Source organism: Crinia signifera, chromosome 7, assembly GCF_055691185.1.
Source record: "Crinia signifera chromosome 7, ASM5569118v1, whole genome shotgun sequence".
Lineage (NCBI taxonomy): Eukaryota > Metazoa > Chordata > Amphibia > Anura > Myobatrachidae > Crinia > Crinia signifera.
Genome location: NC_139223.1, coordinates 164,382,100 through 164,403,146, shown reverse-complemented (window position 1 = coordinate 164,403,146; position 21,047 = coordinate 164,382,100). Strand labels below are relative to the sequence as shown.

Here is a 21,047-nt window from a genome sequence, read left to right as displayed (position 1 = left end):
GCTGTAGACTTCTGTATGAGAATTTGTTTGGTTACAGTCCTGCATTTTGTCTTGTGCAGTAGGCTGGCACTGAACCACCATAAATACCCCAATCGGATGGAGAGAGAAGCCATGATTTTATCCTCCTTCGCAGGATTACTAATGGTAAGGGCCCCGTGTCATAATGTCACCATACATTGCCTATAGCACCCAGGAAACGCTGAGATATACAACACCCATACAACAGGCAGAATAACATGCTCGTTGCCAGGGGTTACATGCTCGTTGCCAGGGGTGATTCTTGCTTGCGCCAATGCTCCTGCTACCCGCACACTTCTGGGTAGCACTGGGTGTGTGCTGCTTCCCCTGCCAGATCCAGTAGGATCTCTGGTATCTGTCCCACAAATCTGCAGAGACCCAGCTCCCCCCCCCCCCCCGCCACTTCCAGTAGTGGGTGCAGCCGCAATGTCTATTGTAGCGGTACCGGTAATGGCACCCTAGAGTATCAGAATTTTGTTCGTGGCACTCCAGGTCAAAAGTTTATTTTTTGAGTAATTAGAGAACAATATTAAATTAGGCAAGTTTTGCTAAATGTCATCCTTAGATTCAGTAATGTGGTGAGGGACAGAAGTCAGTTCTGTTTGTCCACATATTCTGGTTTTCCCTATTACACTTACCATAAATAATTTGACTTGATCCTGGTCCACCAACCTAGGGCACCCGTGCAAGCTAGGGGACCACTGTCATAATGCATACAAAAATCCTCCTATAATGTGGTTCCCTTTATTACAGAATAGTCTCCCAGTAGAAGATGTTTTTGAAATCTATGGGACCAAGCCTTCAACAACACCGCTGCAGAATTCAGGCAAGGTACGTTATTTAATTGTTTATATGATGCACGACCACCCAGCATGTTCACCATTACCTCCTTACTGACCATGCTTTTCCTGCACCTCATCATCTATTCACATGACAGCCATCAGGGGGCGACCAAGGCGTGTCAGGTGTGCTTGGCATCTTGTGTATCCGCCCATACCTATTTACCAGTGGGTTAGAACGTTTCTGCATCTCACCGCAACAGTAAAACAAGACACAGGAGACGGAATTTCATTGATCATTTATTGCAGCCACTCAATTACTTTCTGCTGCTCACTTTAATAGTTTTCCCTAACGCGTCGGAAGGACCCCACCCTGGCGTTAACAGACCCCCAGTCGGTGTATCTCCTGTACTCTCCGGGCCTCAGGTAGTACTGGCGCCCCCTGTAGTTGGGCTGCTCGTAGAAGATCCAGTGTCCGTCCAGAACATTGCAGGAGTAGATGTCGTGGTAATTGAATCGCTCGTGGACAGAGGGACAGTCATCCACGAATTCCATGTTCTCTCCTCTGAAGTCCTCTCTTTCATAGATCCTTATTCTGTAGGAGCCACGTTGCTGGAACACAGGGAAGCGTTACTGTACGATTACACATTGTACTGTATACTCTTCTCAAATCCAGTCAGCGCTTCAATAAGGCGAAAATACAGCGGGGCAGATGTACTAATGGGGCACATACACCTAGGGGATATTAAATACAATCATTCCATTTCGACCACATCTGTTTGATAAATCGTATGATTGTATGCACATATTATGTACCATGCGACACGATGCCTGCCGGTGGAATGGCGCGTCGATCGATATTATGTGCTAGTATTTATAACTCTCTCAGCCAATCAGCAGCCACCTGAATGTGATGCCTCTGATTGAAAAAATTTTTGTCAAATTCTGCCGCCCACCGCTGACTACCGCCGCTATGCCAGCCCTCCTGTCGCCTGCTCCGCTACACCGATGCCAGCCCTCTTCCAGCACCCGATGTGGCATCACAGGTGGCATGCGACATCGGGTGCTGGAAAAGAAAGCACTTGGGCACCATAAGATGCAATGGGACATACAAGTGTATGGGCACCATAAGCCTTAAAGAGTGATAAAGGGGAGAGAGATAAACTACCATTTAATTAGCCCCTAACTTCTCTGGGTCTTTGCAGAATAAAATACACCGTGATGTAACAGATGGGATCGGTTTTTGTAACAGGTAATTCTTTGATTGAGCTGATCTGTAGGATTCAGTACTAAATCCCGGCGGTCGGAATCCCGACCGCCGAAATTCAGACGGGGGGGGGGGGGGGGGGGGGCCTGGAACGGATGGAGTAAATGTAATAGGAAATGTAAAAGGATGGCTGTACTTTTAAAGTGGCAATCATTTACAAGGCGGGACCAATCTGTTTTTTTTTCATGTAAATGATTGGCGCTTTAAAAATGCACCCATTCTCGGACAAAACCCAAGACCTCTGATTTACCTGGGGAATGATGCGGCAAGATCGGATGGAGTCATTGAACCCCAGCCACTGCTGGAAGTCGGGGTACTCTCCCCTCCTCAGGAAGTACTGGTGCCCAGTGTAGTTGGGGTGCTCATACAGCATCCAGTTTCCATTCTCCACCCGGATGGAGTTGCAGCGGTTGAAGTAGGAGTGCAGGTCGGAACAGTCGGAGCTGCACTCGTGGGAGCGGCCCTGGAAGTTCCTGTCCTCGTAAAAGATGATCTAAAATTTGAATGCAAAAATAACATCGGTCAACAGGAAACTACAGGCGCTGTACATGGTCCGTTAAATAAATGGTTTCAGCAGAGTTACACAGACACTTATTTCCAGTGGCGCATACAGAGGCGGGGCTGCTGCCAAGACCAAAATTCAAATACGGGAGTCACACCAACTGCTATTGAGTCCCGGCCAGTGATGTTTGTAGCAGTTGGGTTGGCATTTGGTGCGGCTCAACTACTTGAACTTTGGACTTCACTGCAGCCTCACCTCTTGAGCCTTCACTGCTTATATCTTATTTCTGTCTTTCACCAGCCTTAGGTATTTCCCCTGCCCTTCCAGGTTGTTGGCAGGGACCAGAGGGGGTGTAGCCAGCTACCACAGAAGGACTTGGGCAACCATTGGACATGCAAAGAATCGGTCCTCTTTACAAGAAAGGGGACATGGATGTATCAGGACCACCTACTCTGATTGTCAGGAGGTCCAACCTTGGTGTAGCTTCCTTAGAAACGAGCTAGACACCCAAGTTCATCTATGGTCCTATTCTACAAAGAGCCCGACCCTCTAGTTCTATAGAGTAACAATGTATAATTTGTGTGCACAGACTGGAACCTGACCACTAGAGAATGTGGTAGGACCCTCGGGGAGGGCTGGCCTGCTGGGAATTTCCCAGTATACCTTTTGGTCAATCTGATCCTGGGCATTTCCTATATTAATAAATACTTTAAGGTATCTTCTCACTTTGGTATTTGTCAAATATCTTTGGGTCACACCTACTTCCATAGCAATGTATTTATTAGACTAAATATAAAAATAATGGACGTCAATAAATATATATCTAATTAATATTTTGAGACATAAAATAATCAGAAATGAACATTTCTTGTATTTTCCACTTAGCTGTTTATTATTACATTGGCATCACTCAACATGGGGCGGGAAAGACTGGAAATAGTGGTACAAGGGCAACATAATTGTTTCACTGTCCCAGCTTGCAGTACAGCATTCTAGATATATATATCCCAGAATTGTATATATATATATATATATATATATATATATATAGTACACTTACCCCCCCACTGCGGAAGGAGTCCAAACCGGCACACGAGTAGTGAAGAAAAAAGATGTGGTTTATTCCATAAGTACAAGAGTTATAACAGCAGTCCCGACAGCTGTTTCAACTGGGTCCTACCAGTCTTCATCAGGGGCACAGAGCAGCACTGCAGGCTCAGTTTAAATAGACAAATATTGCGCCAGCCACCCAACCCTGATAGACACACTGTTATAACAGTAAAAGCATCAGTCGACGGCTCTCCCTATTAGTATCAGCCTCTGTGCTGATGTAGGGGGAATCCTGCTGACTGACAGCTCAGCTCTGCACACACCCCAGCCAATGACAGTAAAGGTCAAACAGACCTCATTTGCATACAGGTTTTGGCGCAATATTTGTCTATTTAAACTGAGCCTGCAGTGCTGCTCTGTGCCCCTGATGAAGACTGGTAGGACCCAGTTGAAACAGCTGGCGGGACCGCTGTTATAACTCTTGTACTTATGGAATAAACCACATCTTTTTTCTTCACTACTCGTGTGCCGGTTTGGACTCCTTCCGCAGTGGGGGGTTAAGTGTACTGTATTACTATTATGGACCAGGCACCGAATTCTACTGTTTAAATGATTGGAGTGCCACCCTGTTACCCAATCCCATATATATATATATATATATATATATATATATATATATATCGATGTAAGGTGTGGAGGCACTCAGGAGATTCCCATAGTACTGCACGGCGGCAGTCAAACACAGTAAAAAACTGGAGACAGCACATAGACCGTGTTGTCTCCAGTTTTTTACTGTGTTTGACTGCCGCCGTGCAGTACTATGGGAATCTCCTGAGTGCCTCCACACCTTACATCGATACTTATCCCCTTGTGGGACGGAAAGGCACCTGAGTAGCTGTTGTGTCTGCGAGTGCCGGGAACTTCCTTATCTTATATATATATATATATATATATATATACACAGCAAAAGTTCTACCAGTCGGTCACCAAAGGCAAATCCGAATGCCAGTCACACTTTTTCCTATCCTATCATTATTATGGCGCGTTAGGTGCTCCATAGGAAACGTGGCCTGCTAGTACCGCTGACCAATCGAATCCAGAATAGCAGTGCACCCCCACCAAATTAAGGCTCACCCATCTATTTGCCAATGCCTATTCATTTATAAGGAAATGGCAGACGCTTCTAAACTTTAAACTGTTATTCCCTTAAGTGCGGCATCATGGGAAATATATGTTTTTTAAATTTCCCACACAACTTGTTACATCAGTTCTGTCTCTTAGTTGTATTGCGCAGGCAAAGTAAAGGTGCAGTTGTAGCATTACCTTTCCCATCGCGGCTGTTCTGCTGTCAGTGGACGCTTCAAGTGAACACTGTCCTGTCAGGGCTTGTGGGTGCCTTATATACCCCCTGCGTAGGGCCAGAGACTCAGCACGCTGCTTGTGTAAATGATAAAGTAGTTTGCTCAGCAAATGAGACCTACACAATTCAGTGACACTGGCTGTCACGCTTTATTGGAGAATTTTCTTTCTTTAGTAAACGCTTAGGCAAAATCCGCTTTGTGGAGTCCCGAAAACAAAGGGGAGGTCAGACGTCATATATACGGGGTCAGCACATTTGATAGGTATTTGTGACCAGCCATTGGTAGCAATTCAGGCCTGTTCTAGCCCTGCAGGACAAAGGTGTCGGTTCCAAAATAAATACAATTATTTAGCATGTACATGAAATAATACAGCCGGATTTAGGCCTACATGATATTCAGCATCACGTACAACATACGTGATATCTCCAGGGATTCCAGGGGTTATGGACGTTAGGTTGGACTACAAATGTCGCGTTGTACGCCGATGCAATAATCCGTAAATAAATGTTTGTGGCAAATTTTGGAAAGTGCGGAATCAAATAAATGGTTTAACGCGGTAATTAGCGAGTTTCATATAGTTTTGTACGGTATCATTTAGACATATCGCTACATATTAAACTATCTTTTGAAATCTTTATTAAACATTCTGATCCATAGTGGGCCTAATTCACTACTGATGGAATCTGATGGTGGGGGGTTGTGCAAACGGCTATGGCGCTGGATCATGGACATGCAGGCGGGCTGATGCCTGCCGAGGGCGGGCAGCTAATGTCACATGATGTAATCGCCCGCCCCTCTTTGGCGGACACTGAAGGAAATAACAGTCAGTTCTGATTGCCTTTTATTTCCGCAGAGGAGAGAAGTCATTGGATGGTTGGATGGTTGGATGGTGGGCAACCATCCACTGATTTCTCTCCCCTTCGACCGAATGCCAGGTGATGTGTTTGCGTACCAAAGATTCGGTGGTGGGGGAGAGGCGAGCATTCTGCCGGGTGGCGGATAGCGTTAAGCCGCTCATTAAGCAGCGAACGACCGCTGTTGTTGTCCATAGCAACCTATCAAATTCTATCTATTTACTATCTAGGACACAAGAGAGAAATTATATAATCTTTAGCTTCAGTAAATGTACCCCATAGGGAGAAATGTACTAAAATGGGAGGTCTATGTCACATGTGATATTGCTATGGGCAACCAATCAGAGTCTACTTATTTATTTCGCACCTTCTAGAAGATAATAGATTTATATGGCGCCACAATTCCCGGAGCGCCAACAATACATAAATGAGCAAAAATCCAGAAAATAACTAATTACAGCACAAGGCAATTTAGGTCCAAGTACATGGTGAATAAAGACAACCTGCCGGCAAATGTATTAGTGATGCTCAGGGCAGCCACCAGGGGGGGAATGGGATCATTGGACACACAAGCATTAAGTCGAAACCACTACGTCGACATGCATGAAGGTCGACATGACTAAAGGCCAATGTGGGCTTAGTTCAACAGGGTCATAAGGTCGACACATCATTAGGTCGACATGGGCAAGGTCGACAACTAAAATTATGACATGGGGGTTTTCATGTTTTTGTCCCGAAAGTCGACATGGACACCATGGACATCGACCTAACCCCATGTTGACTTTCAGTCATGTCGACCTTCAGTCATGTCAACCTAGTGGTGTCGACCTAATGCTTGTGATCCAGTGACAGTATGCCTCAGGGGGGGACTACGTGGACTCCAGTCCTGGGCCCAGACAAGAAAGGGGGCCCTACTCCTGGGAATCATCCCAGGTTATAACTACAGCACTTCCTAAGTCCCAATACTTGGTGGTGCTGACAATAAATATGGGGGATTATACCTAGAACGTTCCACCCTTTAGGACGTCTTTTCCATCTCCTCCGAACCAATGACTTCTTGTCCTGTGTATCCTGTATCCAGTGCCAGATTAAGCCTTTGGGGGGCCCGGGGCACTTTAGACAGGTGGGGGCCCCTTGCACTTGTCATTACTGCCCGCAAACTGCATGGGGGAATATTACACTATCAAAACACAGAGTAAATACAGTATAAACTTGATCCATGGGTAACTGCAGGGGGCATATATATATTTTTTTTTGCATATATATATATATGTATATATATATATATGTATATATATACATATATACACATACATACATACATACCACATGACAAGCCTGTGTTTGTCCCTCTGCATCTTACTCTGTAGGACTATAGGAGACCTCACAGTCCCTGTGCTGCCTCTGATTAAAAACCCTCCCATGACTAGGCTGCTGCTGCTGTCCTCCATGGGCCTGAGAAGCATGTAATGAGATCCACCAATCAGAGCTCAGGACAAACCTCTCAGCCTCTGCCCTCTTTTGCAAAGTGTCATGGGACTTAGTCAACTCCCAGGAATGCACTGTACACTTGTGCAGTCAGTGTGCCTTGGCACCTGATGCTCAGCACCATTAATCATTGTCACACTGGCAGATCGGTGAAGCGGCAGCACTACCCCACTGCCATGCACAAAAACCTTTAGCTAAAAAATATAAATATATATATATATAAAAAAAAAAAAAACATGCCAACCATGGGGGCCCCTAGCTAGAGGGGGGCCCAGGGGTACTGACCCCTTTTGCCCCTGCTTTAATCCGGCCCTGCCTGTATCAAAGCTGAACCATACTGAAGATATTAATTCAGTACAAAATCTACTCTAGATCCTTGTTTGAAAAGTTTGATGCATTAACCATAATGTATATTAAATGTATATATCTACTGATGGGCGTGTGCTGTATGTATATATACTGGTGAGCGTGTGCTGTATGTATATATACTGGTGAGCTTGTGCTGTATGTATATATACTGTGTACTTGAGCTGTATGTATATATACTGGTGAGCGTGTGCTGTATGTATATATACTGTGAGCTTGTGCTGTATGTATACATACTGTGAGCGTGTGCTGTATGTATACATACTGTGAGCGTGTTCTGTATGTATATATACTGGTGAGCGTGTGCTGTATGTATATATACAGGTGAGCGTGTGCTGTATGTATATATACTGTGAGCTTGTGCTGTATGTATATATATACTGTGAGCGTGTGTTGTATGTATATATTGTGAGCGTGTGCTGTATGTATATATATACTAGTGAGCGTTTGCTGTATGTATATATACTGTGCGCTTGAACTGTATGTATATATACTGTGAGCTTGTGCTGTAGCCTGTATGTATATATACTGTGAGCTTGTGCTGTATGTATACTGTGAGCTTGTGCTGTATGTATATATACTGTGAGCGTGTGCTGTATGTATACATACTATGAGCATGTTCTGTATGTATATATACTGGTGAGCGTGTGCTGTATGTATATATACAGGTGAGTGTGTGCTGTATGTATATATGCTGTGAGCTTGTGCTGTATGTATATATAATGGTGAGCGTGTGCTGTATATATATATATATACTGTGAGCGTGTGCTGTGTGTATATATTGTGAGCGTGTGTTGTATGTATATACTGTGAGCTTGTGCTGTATGTATATATACTGTGAGCTTGTGCTGTATGTATACTGTGAGCTTGTGCTGTATGTATATATACTGGTGAGTGTGTGCTGTATGTATACATACTGTGAGCGTGTTCTGTATGTATATATACTGGTGAGCGTGTGCTGTATGTATATATACAGGTGAGCGTGTGCTGTATGTATATATACTGTGAGCTTGTGCTGTATGTATATATACTGGTGAGCGTGTGCTGTATATATATATATATATATATATATACTGTGAGCGTGTGCTGTATGTATATATACTGGTGAGCGTGTTCTGTATGTATATATACTGGTGAGCGTGTGCTGTATGTATATATACTGTGAGGGTGTGCTGTATGTATAAATATACTGGTGAGCGTGTGCTGTATGTATATATACTGGTGAGCGTGTGCTGTATGTATATATACTGGTGAGCGTGTTCTGTATGTATATATACTGGTGAGCGTGTTCTGTATGTATATATACTGGTGAGCTTGTGCTGTATGTATATATACTGTGAGCGTGTGCTGTATGTATACATACTGTGAGCGTGTTCTGTATGTATATATACTGGTGAGCGTGTGCTGTATGTATATATACTGGTGAGCGTGTTCTGTATGTATATATACTGTGAGCTTGTGCTGTATGTATATACACTGTGAGCGTGTGCTGTATGTATATATACTGGTGAGCGTGTGTTGTATGTATATATATACTGTGAGCTTGTGCTGTATGTATATACACTGTGAGCGTGTGCTGTATGTATATATACTGGTAAGCGTGTGCTGTATGTATATATACTGGTGAGCGTGTTCTGTATGTATATATACTGGTGAGCTTGTGCTGTATGTATATATACTGTGAGCGTGTGCTGTATGTATACATACTGTGAGCGTGTTCTGTATGTATATATACTGGTGAGCGTGTGCTGTATGTATATATACTGGTGAGCGTGTGCTGTATGTATATATACTGTGAGCTTGTGCTGTATGTATATATACTGGTGAGCGTGTGCTGTATGTATACATACTGTGAGCGTGTTCTGTATGTATATATACTGGTGAGCGTGTGCTGTATGTATATATACTGGTGAGCGTGTGCTGTATGTATATATACTGTGAGCTTGTGCTGTATGTTTATATACTGGTGAGCGTGTGCATATATATATATATATATATATATACTGTGAGCGTGTGCTGTATGTATATATTGTGAGCGTGTGTTGTATGTATTTATACTGGTGAGCTTGTGATGTATGTATATATACTGGTGAGCGTGTGTTGTATGTATATATATACTGTGAGCTTGTGCTGTATGTATATACACTGTGAGCGTGTGCTGTATGTATATATGCTGTGCGCTTGTGCTGTATGTACAGTATATATACTGTGAGCGTGTCCTGTATGTATTTATATATATATATACTGTGCGCTTGTGCTGTATCTGAACCTCATTCATTAATGACTGCCCGTACCTGCAGGGACACCTGATGCAGCCTTTCAGCCTGTCGCTACATCCCTTTGCCATGCTGACAGCTCCCCAGGCAGCGCAGCATGCCATAAAGCACTGTGAGTATTAGGGCAGATTGCCGATCACATTCCTTATTGTCACTGTTAAGCCCATACTCTCTGGGTGACTTTGAGCTGAAAGTCGCTCAAAACAGCATGTTTGAGCATCTGTCAGCCCCACGCCTTTCCCCCAGCGATGAGCGCAATCATCGCTGTCCATACATGCTGGGCATAGTCGCCCAGTGTGTATGGACCTTTAGTGGGAGCGATTAAATATTTTATTGCTTGTACAGCAGCGTGAAAATGTGTCTGAGGACCTGGGGAGTAATAATACTTAGCTGAGGTTATGTTGAGGGGTTAAAGTGCGTGTGTGTCTGTAGGCATTTTGTGTAAGGGGCACTACTGTGGGCATTTTGTTTAAGGGGCACTACTGTGGGCATTTTGTGTAAGGGGCACATGCTGTGGGCATTTTGTGTAAGGGGCACATACTGTGGACATTTTGTGTAAGGGGCACTACTGTGGGCATTTTGTGTAAGGGGCACTACTGTGGGCATTTTGTGTAAGGGGCACTACTGTGGGCATTTTGTTTAAGGGGCACTACTATGGGGCATTTTGTGTAAGGGGCACATACTGTGGGCATTTTGTGGAAGGGGCACTACTGTGGGCATTTTGTGTCAGGGACACCACTGTGGGCATTTTGTGACAGGGGCACATACTATGGGCATTTTGTGTAAGGGGCACTACTGTGGGCATTTTATCTATTTGCACTACTGTGGACATATAAACCGTGTACTCTGATTTCATCCCACAATCCAAAAATATACTAGTAGGTTAAATGGTTTCTAACAAAATTAACATTAGAATGAAGGTGTGTGTATGTACAGGTGGTAGGGAATTTAGATTGTAGGCTCAACTGGGACAGGGACTGATGTAAATGTTCAACTATTCTCTGTACAGAGCTGTGGAATATGTGTGCGCTATATAAATAACTGGTAATATATAATATATATATCCAGAGTGATCTCCCCTTCACTCATACATCCAGGGTGGTCTCCATTTCACTCTCACATCCAGGATGGTCTCCCCTCCACCCATACATCCAGGATGGTCTCCCCTTCACCCATAAATCCAGGGTGGTCTCCCCTTCACCCATACATCCAGGGTGGTCTCCCCTTCACTCATACATCCAGGGTGGCCTACCCATCACTCATACATCCAGGGTGGTCTCCCCTTCACTCATACATCCAGGGTGGTCTACCCATCACTCATACATCCAAGGTGGGCTTCTCTTCACTCATACATCCATGGTGGTCTCCCCTTCACTCATACATCCAGGGTGATCATGATCTCCGCTTCACTCATACATCCAGGGTGGTCTCCCCTTCACTCATACATCCAGGGTGGTCTCCCCTTCACTCATACATCCAGGGTGGTCTCCCTTTCACTCATACATCCAGGGTGATCTCCCCTTCACTCATATATCCAGGGTGGTCTCCCCATCACTCATACATCCAAGGTGGTCTTCTCTTCACCTTATACATCCATGGTGGACTTTGCTTCACTCATACATCCAGAGTGGTCTCCCCTTCACTCATACATCCAGGGTGGTCTCCCCTTCACTCATACATCCAGGGTGGTCTCCCCTTCACTCATACATCCAGGGTGGTCTCCCCTTCACTCATACATCCAGGGTGGTCTCCCCTTCACTCATACATCAAGGGTGGTCTCCCCTTTACTCATACATCCAGGATGGTCTCCCCTTCCCTCATACATCCAGGGTGGTCTCCCCTTCACTCACACATACAGGGCTGTCTCCCCTTCACTCATACATCCATTGTGGTCTCCCCTTCACTCATACATCCAGGGTGGTCTCCATTTCACTATCACATCCATGGTGGTCTCCCCTTCACTCATACATCCAGGGTGGTCTCCCCTTCACTCATACATCCAGGGTAGTCTCCCCTTCCCTCATACATCCAGGGTGGTCTCCCCTTCACTCACACATACAGGGCTGTCTCCCCTTCACTCATACATACAGGGCTGTCTCCCCTTCACTCATACATCCAGGGTGGTCTCCCCTTCACTCATACATCCAGGGCGGTCTCCCCTTCACTCATACATCTAGGGCTGTCTCCCCTTCACTCATACATACAGGGCTGTCTCCCCTTCACTCATACTTCCAGGGTGGCCTCCCTTTACTCATACATCCAATGTGGTCTCACCTTCACTCATATATCCAAGATAGGCTTCTCTTAACTCATACATCCAGGTTGCTCTTTGCTTCACTCATACATCCAGGGTGAACTCCCTTTCGCTCTCACATCCATGGTGGTCTTTGCTACACTCTTACATCCAGTGTGGTCTCCCCTTCACTCATACATCCAGTGTGGTCTCCCCTTCACTCATACATCCAGGGAGGTCTCCCCTTCACTCATACAACTAGGATGGTCTCCCCTTCACCCATACATCCAGTGTGGTCTCCCCTTCACTCATACATCCAGTGTGGTCTCCTCTTCACTCATACATCCAGTGTGGTCTCCCCTTCACTCATACATCCAGGGAGGTCTCCCCTTCACTCATACAACTAGGATGGTCTCCCCTTCACCCATACATCCAGGGTGGTCTCCCCTTCACTCAAACATTCAGGGTGGTCTCCCTTTTACTCTCACATCCAGGGTGGTCTCCCCTTTACTCACACATCCAAGGTGGGCTCCTCTCCACTCATACATCCAGGGTGGTCTCTTCTTCACTCATACATCCAGGGTGATCACCCATTCACTCATACATGCAGGGTGGTCTCCCCTTCACTCATACATCCAAGGTGGTCTCCCCTTCACTCATATATACAGGGTGGTCTCCCCTTTCACTCACACATCAATGGTGATGAATCATACAAGGACACTGTTGTCTCCTGTGTGTGCCAGAAATTTTGGCATGTATATCATATTCCTCTCTAAACTTGGGGCACACTTGTGTCCGACTCCTCGCTGTTCCTTGCATTGGACTATTTCAGGTGCTAGACTGTACAAGACCACCATCAGAGATGACACCAATTCACCACAAGACCAAGTTTCGGCTACAGATGACCAGGAAACAGTAAGTCGTTGGACACAATGATCCGTCATATCTGGTTTCTCTTTCTACTTTTTTTAATTAGCACCCTGTTTATGAATGTAACTATTTTAGAATATAATACAGGGACAGACAAATTAAAGAAGTACAAAGTGATAAAATGTTGCTAAATTGGGTGTCACATTATAGAGATATTTGAATTTGTCAAATGAGATACATTTTTCAGATAGGCTACGTATCAGCAATATTTCAAGTTCCCCAATGTATACTTGCGTGGGATCTCTATCTAATTTTTTATATGAGATTTCATCCAATAGCAGATTATTCGCTTCTTGGATATATGCATATTGATCCAAAATAGCTATTCCACCCCCCTTGTCCGCATTTTTGATTACGATGGAGATATCGTTCATATATACCCCATTTATTAACTGACCCCCCAATATAAATTTTGCTTTAGTATTTTGGGTTGTTTATGGGTTGTTTGGTCCATAGTGGTTACTTTCTTCTAATGCGCCTGAAATATTACTATAAATGGTGTATGTATATGTGCATTTTTCATAGTACTGAGTAGCAAATATAGATATATATTTTATATATTTTTTTATCATGTTTTTTATAGTTAATTTTTATAATTAATTATTCCTTTTTTGTATTTGTACGCTATTGAGATGTATATGTATCTTTATGGCTTTGTATAGGCTTTATAGCATATAAGTGTATGTGTGTCTTCTATTGTAAAAAATTGCTCAACTTCACCTATTCACGGGAGTCCATTAGTTAATTTACTATGTGGATATTTATCCTAAAATTACTCCACAGCTAGTCTGTGGTGGTGTCCACTTTGTTTATATTTATACATATGGACTTAGTTCACTTGTTTTGTAGTCGAGTGGATTGTTTGCCCAACGGCAGTTGTATACTATCTTTTACATGGGTAGAAGTGCTGACTTAGTCCGTGCTGTTACATAGGGGCGGTCCCCATCCACCGGCCGGTCTTGATTGACAGGTCCGGTGTGGTTATAGGCTGGTCGTGCACGCGTAGTAGCCACGCCCTCTGACGAAGTCTTACGACGAAACGCGTCAGGGCGTGGCCTACGACGTGCCTTTCCAGCTGCTCCTGCTCCTGCCTTCTGTCACCGGTGGTCCGTGACGTCCCTGATCGTTGTATGGCAAGCCAGCGGTGCAGCTTTCTGCAGGTCGTTTGTGGACACCCGTGCCTGGTTGATCGTGAGCAGTTTGCCTTTGGTTTTATATATTAAATCGTGTGGTATCCAGTCCACAGTGCTCTGTTTTATGGTACGAGTCTTGGACTCTGTTTTACCTTGGAGAATTTCTCTTTTACATTAAACTGTTACTCGTTTAATGCACCATGAAGCGCCTCTCTCTCCACGTTTTTTCCATATATATATATATATATATATATATATATATATATATATATATATATATATATATATATATATATATTGAAGAAGAATGGGGTTTAGTGATCCTTTTTCCGCGCCGTGTAGTGGGCTGCACTTCTATCGTACCTAGCTGTTAATATAGGTACTAGATGGGAAAAAATAGGAATAAAGAGAGAGATAGATGTGCGCTCTATTCACCAATTAATCATCATACATTGGTATATAAAATGTACATTTATTCAGACTTTTCTTAACAATAAAAATGGAATGGTTTTTCAATAAGAACAAAGACAGTCATATGGATTCCAGATTCGGATAAGATGTTTTTTCAAGTAAATGACAGGAAGTAGATCCGACTTCAACATAGAATATGCTTCTTTAACAAACGAAACCCTACGCGTTTCGTCCCTTAGGACTTCATCAGGGGCAAAAATGAAGATCTGAATCTAAATGGTGAAAAATAAGCCGTGAGTGATATAATAAGGCATGTATATGTTTATAAGTCCCTATTTGGGACGGTAATGAAGATGAAGATCATCTTTAGCTAGAATGGTGGAAGGAGGAACATAAGAGTGAAGAAGATCCAACGGAGGTTGGATGTGAGAGAAACATCATATAAAGTGAGGAAGATCCAATAGAGGATGGATGTGAGTAAGGTCCGGTGAGATGTTGAGACAGAAAAAGAGAGAGCAACAAGGCTAGCAAACGTCCCATCTTAGTGTGGAATTATTAAAAAGATCCAAAGAGAGACGAATATATCCGTGAATATCTATAACGAATTGCAATATATGAAAAAACGGGGGGGGGGGGGGGTGAGACCATGTGAGATAAGAAGATAAGCGGACTGGGGTGATTCAATAAATCTATATTCCCCTAGTTCAAGTGTGGGTTCTACTAAGTGATATAACTTATAGCACCATAAACGTGAAAGCGAGAAAATGGTGTGTTTTACATACCGAGTCTGGACAGTGCCAAGCATAAGAGATTCTTCCAACATTAACAGCTGGGTATGGATGCTGAGCAGATAAGAGAACTAACCACGTTAGTTCAGATAAAACCTCTGTCCTGCAGAGGTATAGGACTTTTGAAACAAAAAGGGGGGGGGGGGGGGGTCCTATGAGTAGATAAAAAAATGTTAATTTAGTCCTAACGAAAATTTAAATGTTGTGGGTAGGGGTCAATTCTGGGGTTTACACATACCAGTTTCAGCCAATATGTAGCTTGAGGTGAAGCTGCTTGATCACAGACGTCCACGTTAGTGGTTTAACAAATAAACTAGAAAAATATAAATACACATAGTGCTTAATGGGCAATCCTTATGGCCAGCATTTATAGAGCCATATATAACTTGCTCCAAGTGTAGTGGTAAATGCGTGCCATAACACACCGGGGCAGAAATAGTAATACAGGATGACACATACCATTTTCAGCCGGTATGTAGCTTGAAATGGGACTGCTCAACCACAGAAGTCCACGTTAGTGGTTTATAGATACTAAAAATAAATACATATAATCCTTAATAACACATTCTTTCAAAAAATGTATATGTTGCCCCAAATACTAAGTTTCCTGTTACATGTGTGCCGTATCACATGGAGGAACCAATAGTGAGTTGAGGGGTACTAACTAACACGTACTGTTATATTTATATGACATGGGCAAACATAGCCGGCATATTCAAATAATATGACATCATTCAAAATGATATATATAACTACGATGTCACGGTATAATGTCACCATAGGATGAAAATGTTAAAAAACCAAAATCAAAGCAAGCCTTATATCTAATATATGTCAGTATCATCCGAGATGCTTTATGACTGGTAAATGTAGTCACTCATACATAGTGATAACAATACATAATTCATATTTGCATACCCAATAAACCTTTACAATAAATCAAAAAGGTACAATATAACAAAATATTAGAAAATATAATATAAGGTGAATCTAGCCAAATGGATGTATGACGCTGTCTCATTATAGGAGACAATGTATCCTAATGTTACCATAAAAGATAGCATCAGAGGTTACAATATGACGCTGTCTCATTATAGGAGACAATGTATCCTAATGTTACCATAAAAAATAGCATCAGAAGTTACAATAAGGCACAGTGAAACACAGTCACAGATTGCAGAACATTAGCTGTATAATGTATAAGACATACATAAAGTGGTTATCTATACAGTATATGGGACCAATAGAGAGCAACCTACCGGTAGGAACGTAATATCCAATTACTGTGGGTGTGCAACGAGAACTACTAGAGATAGAGCTGGGTTTTAAATACCCTGATAATTCCTACGTCACTTCCTGTGAATGATTTCCCTAAGGAATGTACTAAACAGGGGTTATAACCCAATAATGGAGAAGTGGGATAAGTTCCAGAGGGAGTCGCTATGTATAGGAATAAGCAGGGTAGAAACTGAGGCCAAAGGATAACTAGAAATGCGCTAAATAAGGGATGATAAGCGTTCGTGGAACGCACTTCCGGGACGCCGTGCGTTCCAAACCTCTCGTCTGTGTCCGGTCACCTGACCATATCTAGTGGGGCTGGACCAGCGTCTGTGAGACGCATCTCCATGACGCAGTGCGTTCCAATGTACTGCGCTGTAGTATATGTGCCCTTGGGAGGATCTTCATCTTCATTACCGTCCCAAATAGGGACTTATAAACATATACATGCCTTATTATATCACTCACGGCTTATTTTTCACCATTTAGATTCAGATCTTCATTTTTGCCCCTGATGAAGTCCTAAGGGACGAAACGCGTAGGGTTTCGTTTGTTAAAGAAGCATATTCTATGTTGAAGTCGGATCTACTTCCTGTCATTTACTTGAAAAAACATCTTATCCGAATCTGGAATCCATATGACTGTCTTTGTTCTTATTGAAAAACCATTCCATTTTTATTGTTAAGAAAAGTCTGAATAAATGTACATTTTATATACCAATGTATGATGATTAATTGGTGAATAGAGCGCACATCTATCTCTCTCTTTATTCATATATATATATATATATATATATATATATATATATATATATATATATAATTATATATATATATAATTATATGAAATTCAGAGTAAACAGGAAAAGTAAAAGGAGAACAGCACCAGTTTGATTATGCACAGGAAATAATCAATCAGTCAATTTAGGCTCCTATTGGGATTACTGATTTACTGTACGGGGGTCCTCCCGTTTATTGCAGTCCTCTTACTATCTATAAACATCCTAGCACCTAATGTGTGTACCTCTAGCATGTTCAACATTTAACATTACTTAACTTACATAACTAAACCTGAAATAAAGACTAGGAGACATAGGTTTGGCAGAAATTGTTAGCTGATTTATTATCAAACTTTAAGCTAGTTTGATTTCTTAAACTAATTAAATAATGGTGGCCAAGAAAGAACTGCTACTTAACTAAACCACCCCCACTCATTGCAGACGTAATCAATAACCACCCTACCAAGCGGTATCCACTCAACCTACTGCATTGACTACCCACCGGGGTGGGCTCGCTGCCCCCGAGCGGGTGATCGAGCGAAAGGCCTAAGTCAATAAATAGGCAAGCGCACCCAAAATCAATCTATATACGCTGCCTGCATAGACAGATAATGAAGGCTAAAACGATTAACCTGACGTTCTTTCCCGCCTATCAGCCAACGCGATTAAATCACCCACACCCCCCCATAAGCAAACAAGGGAAGGGAGGGCGGGAAAACTCAGCAGGAAAGAGAGGAAGACTCCTCCCTTTCCTGCCCTAATAGCTCAGCTAACTCTGCCATTCCCTTTAACCTTATTGGATCCCTAAGTCACATGCTTCCCAAGGGTCACACACACACAGCCTTGGATATTTAACACACTCCACGCCTATTGCTGGCATTACGTTAATCTTGTGCGAGTGACTTAGTTTTTTGATAGTCAGTGGTGCACCCCTGAGTCAAAAACTAACAATATTATTGTAATTATCCAAGGGAGGGAAAAGGGGAGTCTGTTTGTGAGCACCCCTAAATCCCAGTAGTGCTTTATGCGCTGTGACTATTGTTTTGGTTTTAATATATAGTGACTGTCTCTTGCATGAACAATATGATCCACATAGCGAAATTATGGGACGATCATGTCAGACTTGTCAGATTCAGTTTGCATGTGGAAGGATGATCGTCATATAACCAGAAGTCCAATAATTAGGATACGTATGGAGGGTAGATCATCAGTCATCCTGTTTTATGTTATCAGCTGTGCTGTCCAATGCTGTAAGGTCACCTTATTTGCTCGGCGGTGCTGTATGTGTGTCCGATGGCGGCTGTGTGTCCGCGCGGCGTAGTCCTGCGGCCTTTCGCCCATGTATTTCCATCAGATAATGGAATGTCACAGCATCAGGAATGATGTAATGTCCATAGCGCAGGATGTAATGTCTCCTCGTGCTTTCTTACAGGATCCCGGAAGGGAGGAATCGCCAGCGACGTCGGAGACTGGAGCGGACACTATGTCTACAGATGAATGTGATCTAAACTCATGAAGACCCAGAAAATATATTTATTGCTCATTATCTTGTTGCCCTTTAATTCTGCGAGATCCCTTCTCTGTCCCAAACACGCATCCCATAACCTGCAACGTCTGTGACTGTGTGTGTGTGTGTTCTATCCAGGATCCTTCTTGTTATGAGTCACGTACTGTATAATACATACAGACTGAATGCACGATCACTTACATGGAAAGATAGCTATTCTGATTATATAACGTAAGGCGTGATTGGCTTGATGCTTATAGTAGGCGATGCAGGCTTACTGTCCTCAGCTGTTTGCATATCTGTTATGTAGTATGGAGACCTTCCAGTGACATAACTGGCTGCCAGCTCTTGCCACGAGGACTAGAGGGAATGTTATTAGTGATGTGGAGAGTCTATGAAATTACGTTGATTTGACTTAATTTCTTTCATTGGTTTGATACATCTCCCCATGGTCTAATGGTCTCCCCACTAAGGATGTAAAAACTGTGTTCTGGGTTGTTACCATTTTTCCAAATGTATTATAGCCCCAAAACAGGGGCTTAGGTGCAGAGGGTAAAGGAGGGTCACGCTAACGGAAGCGTGATGGATCTGTTCGGATTCCTCCCAGCATGCCCCATGGCTACCCGCATCCCCTGCACATGAGATTTCTGGGGCGCAAACCCGGATGTCCAGGGACCGGCCGCCATAGCCAAGGGCAGCTCTTATTAAGAGAATTGCCCTTTGCATAATTAATCGCATATGTTAGTACATATGCGATTGGCATCAGCGCCAAGGGGGTGCGGGATGTGCCGTTAATAGAATATTAAGAGAATAGTAATGTAGAAATGAGCCTTGGTTTAGAGAATGCAGACAGAATTTTATGGAAAGCTGTGCAGGGGCCACAAGCTCCGCACACAACACTCGACATTGACACACAATTCTGGGGCAGCCACAACTTGGTGCCTTCTCACGGCTGAATGGTCATCACTGGGTGGCAATGTGACATTCACAAATGTGCAGTGCCGGGGGCCAGCACCGTCACCTAGATTCATCCATCTCCAGATACAGATGGGTGTTCTGGATTTACAATTGCTGAATGCATCCGGGATTGTAAATTGCTGTACGCTCAGTTTGTCTACTATATATTTAATGAACTACCTGAAATGTAACTGTTTGATTATTTTACGTCTGTTTATAGAAATGATGGCTCTTCTTTTATTATATACAGTAAGATATGGAAGCCATTCACAAATCAATTATTCATCCTCAACTCCCAGTGCCTGGCTATGACCTGTGCACGCATGTTGTCTTCTCCTCAGGGGCAAGCATACTGCTGGATGCTGATACAGGAAGACTCCTCATCCCTTTTTATGACCTTGCAGAGCCAGCTCTAGTGAATTTTGGTTAGTTAGTATTTTGGTCTCGCCCCTGACCCATTTCTCTGTATTCACATGATACCACCTGTAGTGCTCCATATTCCCATTGCACCACACTGTATTTCTTTATATTCACATAACACTACACTGTACTACTCGTTATTCACATTACACAATACAGTACTGCTCCATATTCACATTACACCAAACCATACTGCTCCATATTCACATTATACCACACCATACTGCTCCTTATTCACATTATACCACACCATACTGCTCCTTATTCACATTAAACCACATAATACTGTTCCTTATTCATATTACACCACCCCATATGGCTCCTTATTCACACTACACCACACTGTATTGCTCCATATTCACATTACACCACACCGAGCTACTCCTTCATATTACACAACCCGGTATGGCTTCTTATTCACTTTACCCAGACCATATGGCTCCATATTTACATTACACCACACTGCTCCTTATTCATATTACACCACAACGTATTGCTCCATATTAACATTACACCACACTGTATCGTTCCATATTCACATTACACCTCACCGAACTGCTCCATATTCACATTACACCAAACTGTACTGCTCCATATTCACATTATACCACACCATACTGCTCATTTTTCACATAACACCACATAATACTG

At 43.1% G+C, this 21,047-nt stretch overlaps 2 protein-coding genes across 2 annotated transcripts in view; one reads left to right on the top strand and one right to left on the bottom strand.

The window, feature by feature from the left end:
- Window positions 1-19,058, top strand: part of C7H2orf80 (chromosome 7 C2orf80 homolog) — a 28,077-nt gene extending 9,019 nt beyond the window's left edge. The window contains exons 5-9 of the mRNA XM_083154228.1: window positions 60-144; window positions 772-849; window positions 9,986-10,073; window positions 13,027-13,109; window positions 18,945-19,058. Of these exons, the coding sequence (XP_083010354.1) occupies window positions 60-144; window positions 772-849; window positions 9,986-10,073; window positions 13,027-13,109; window positions 18,945-19,028 (418 nt within the window). The 3' untranslated portion in view covers window positions 19,029-19,058. The remainder of the gene's footprint in view (window positions 1-59; window positions 145-771; window positions 850-9,985; window positions 10,074-13,026; window positions 13,110-18,944) is intronic.
- Window positions 1,134-4,948, bottom strand: LOC146020444 (gamma-crystallin-1-like). The gene is made up of 3 exons (XM_083153578.1): window positions 4,940-4,948; window positions 2,315-2,557; window positions 1,134-1,409 (listed from the first exon to the last, which is right to left on the bottom strand). The coding sequence occupies exons 1-3, from the start codon at window positions 4,946-4,948 to the stop codon at window positions 1,134-1,136; spliced, it is 528 nt and encodes a 175-aa protein (XP_083009704.1).
- Window positions 19,059-21,047: the final 1,989 nt, after the last annotated feature.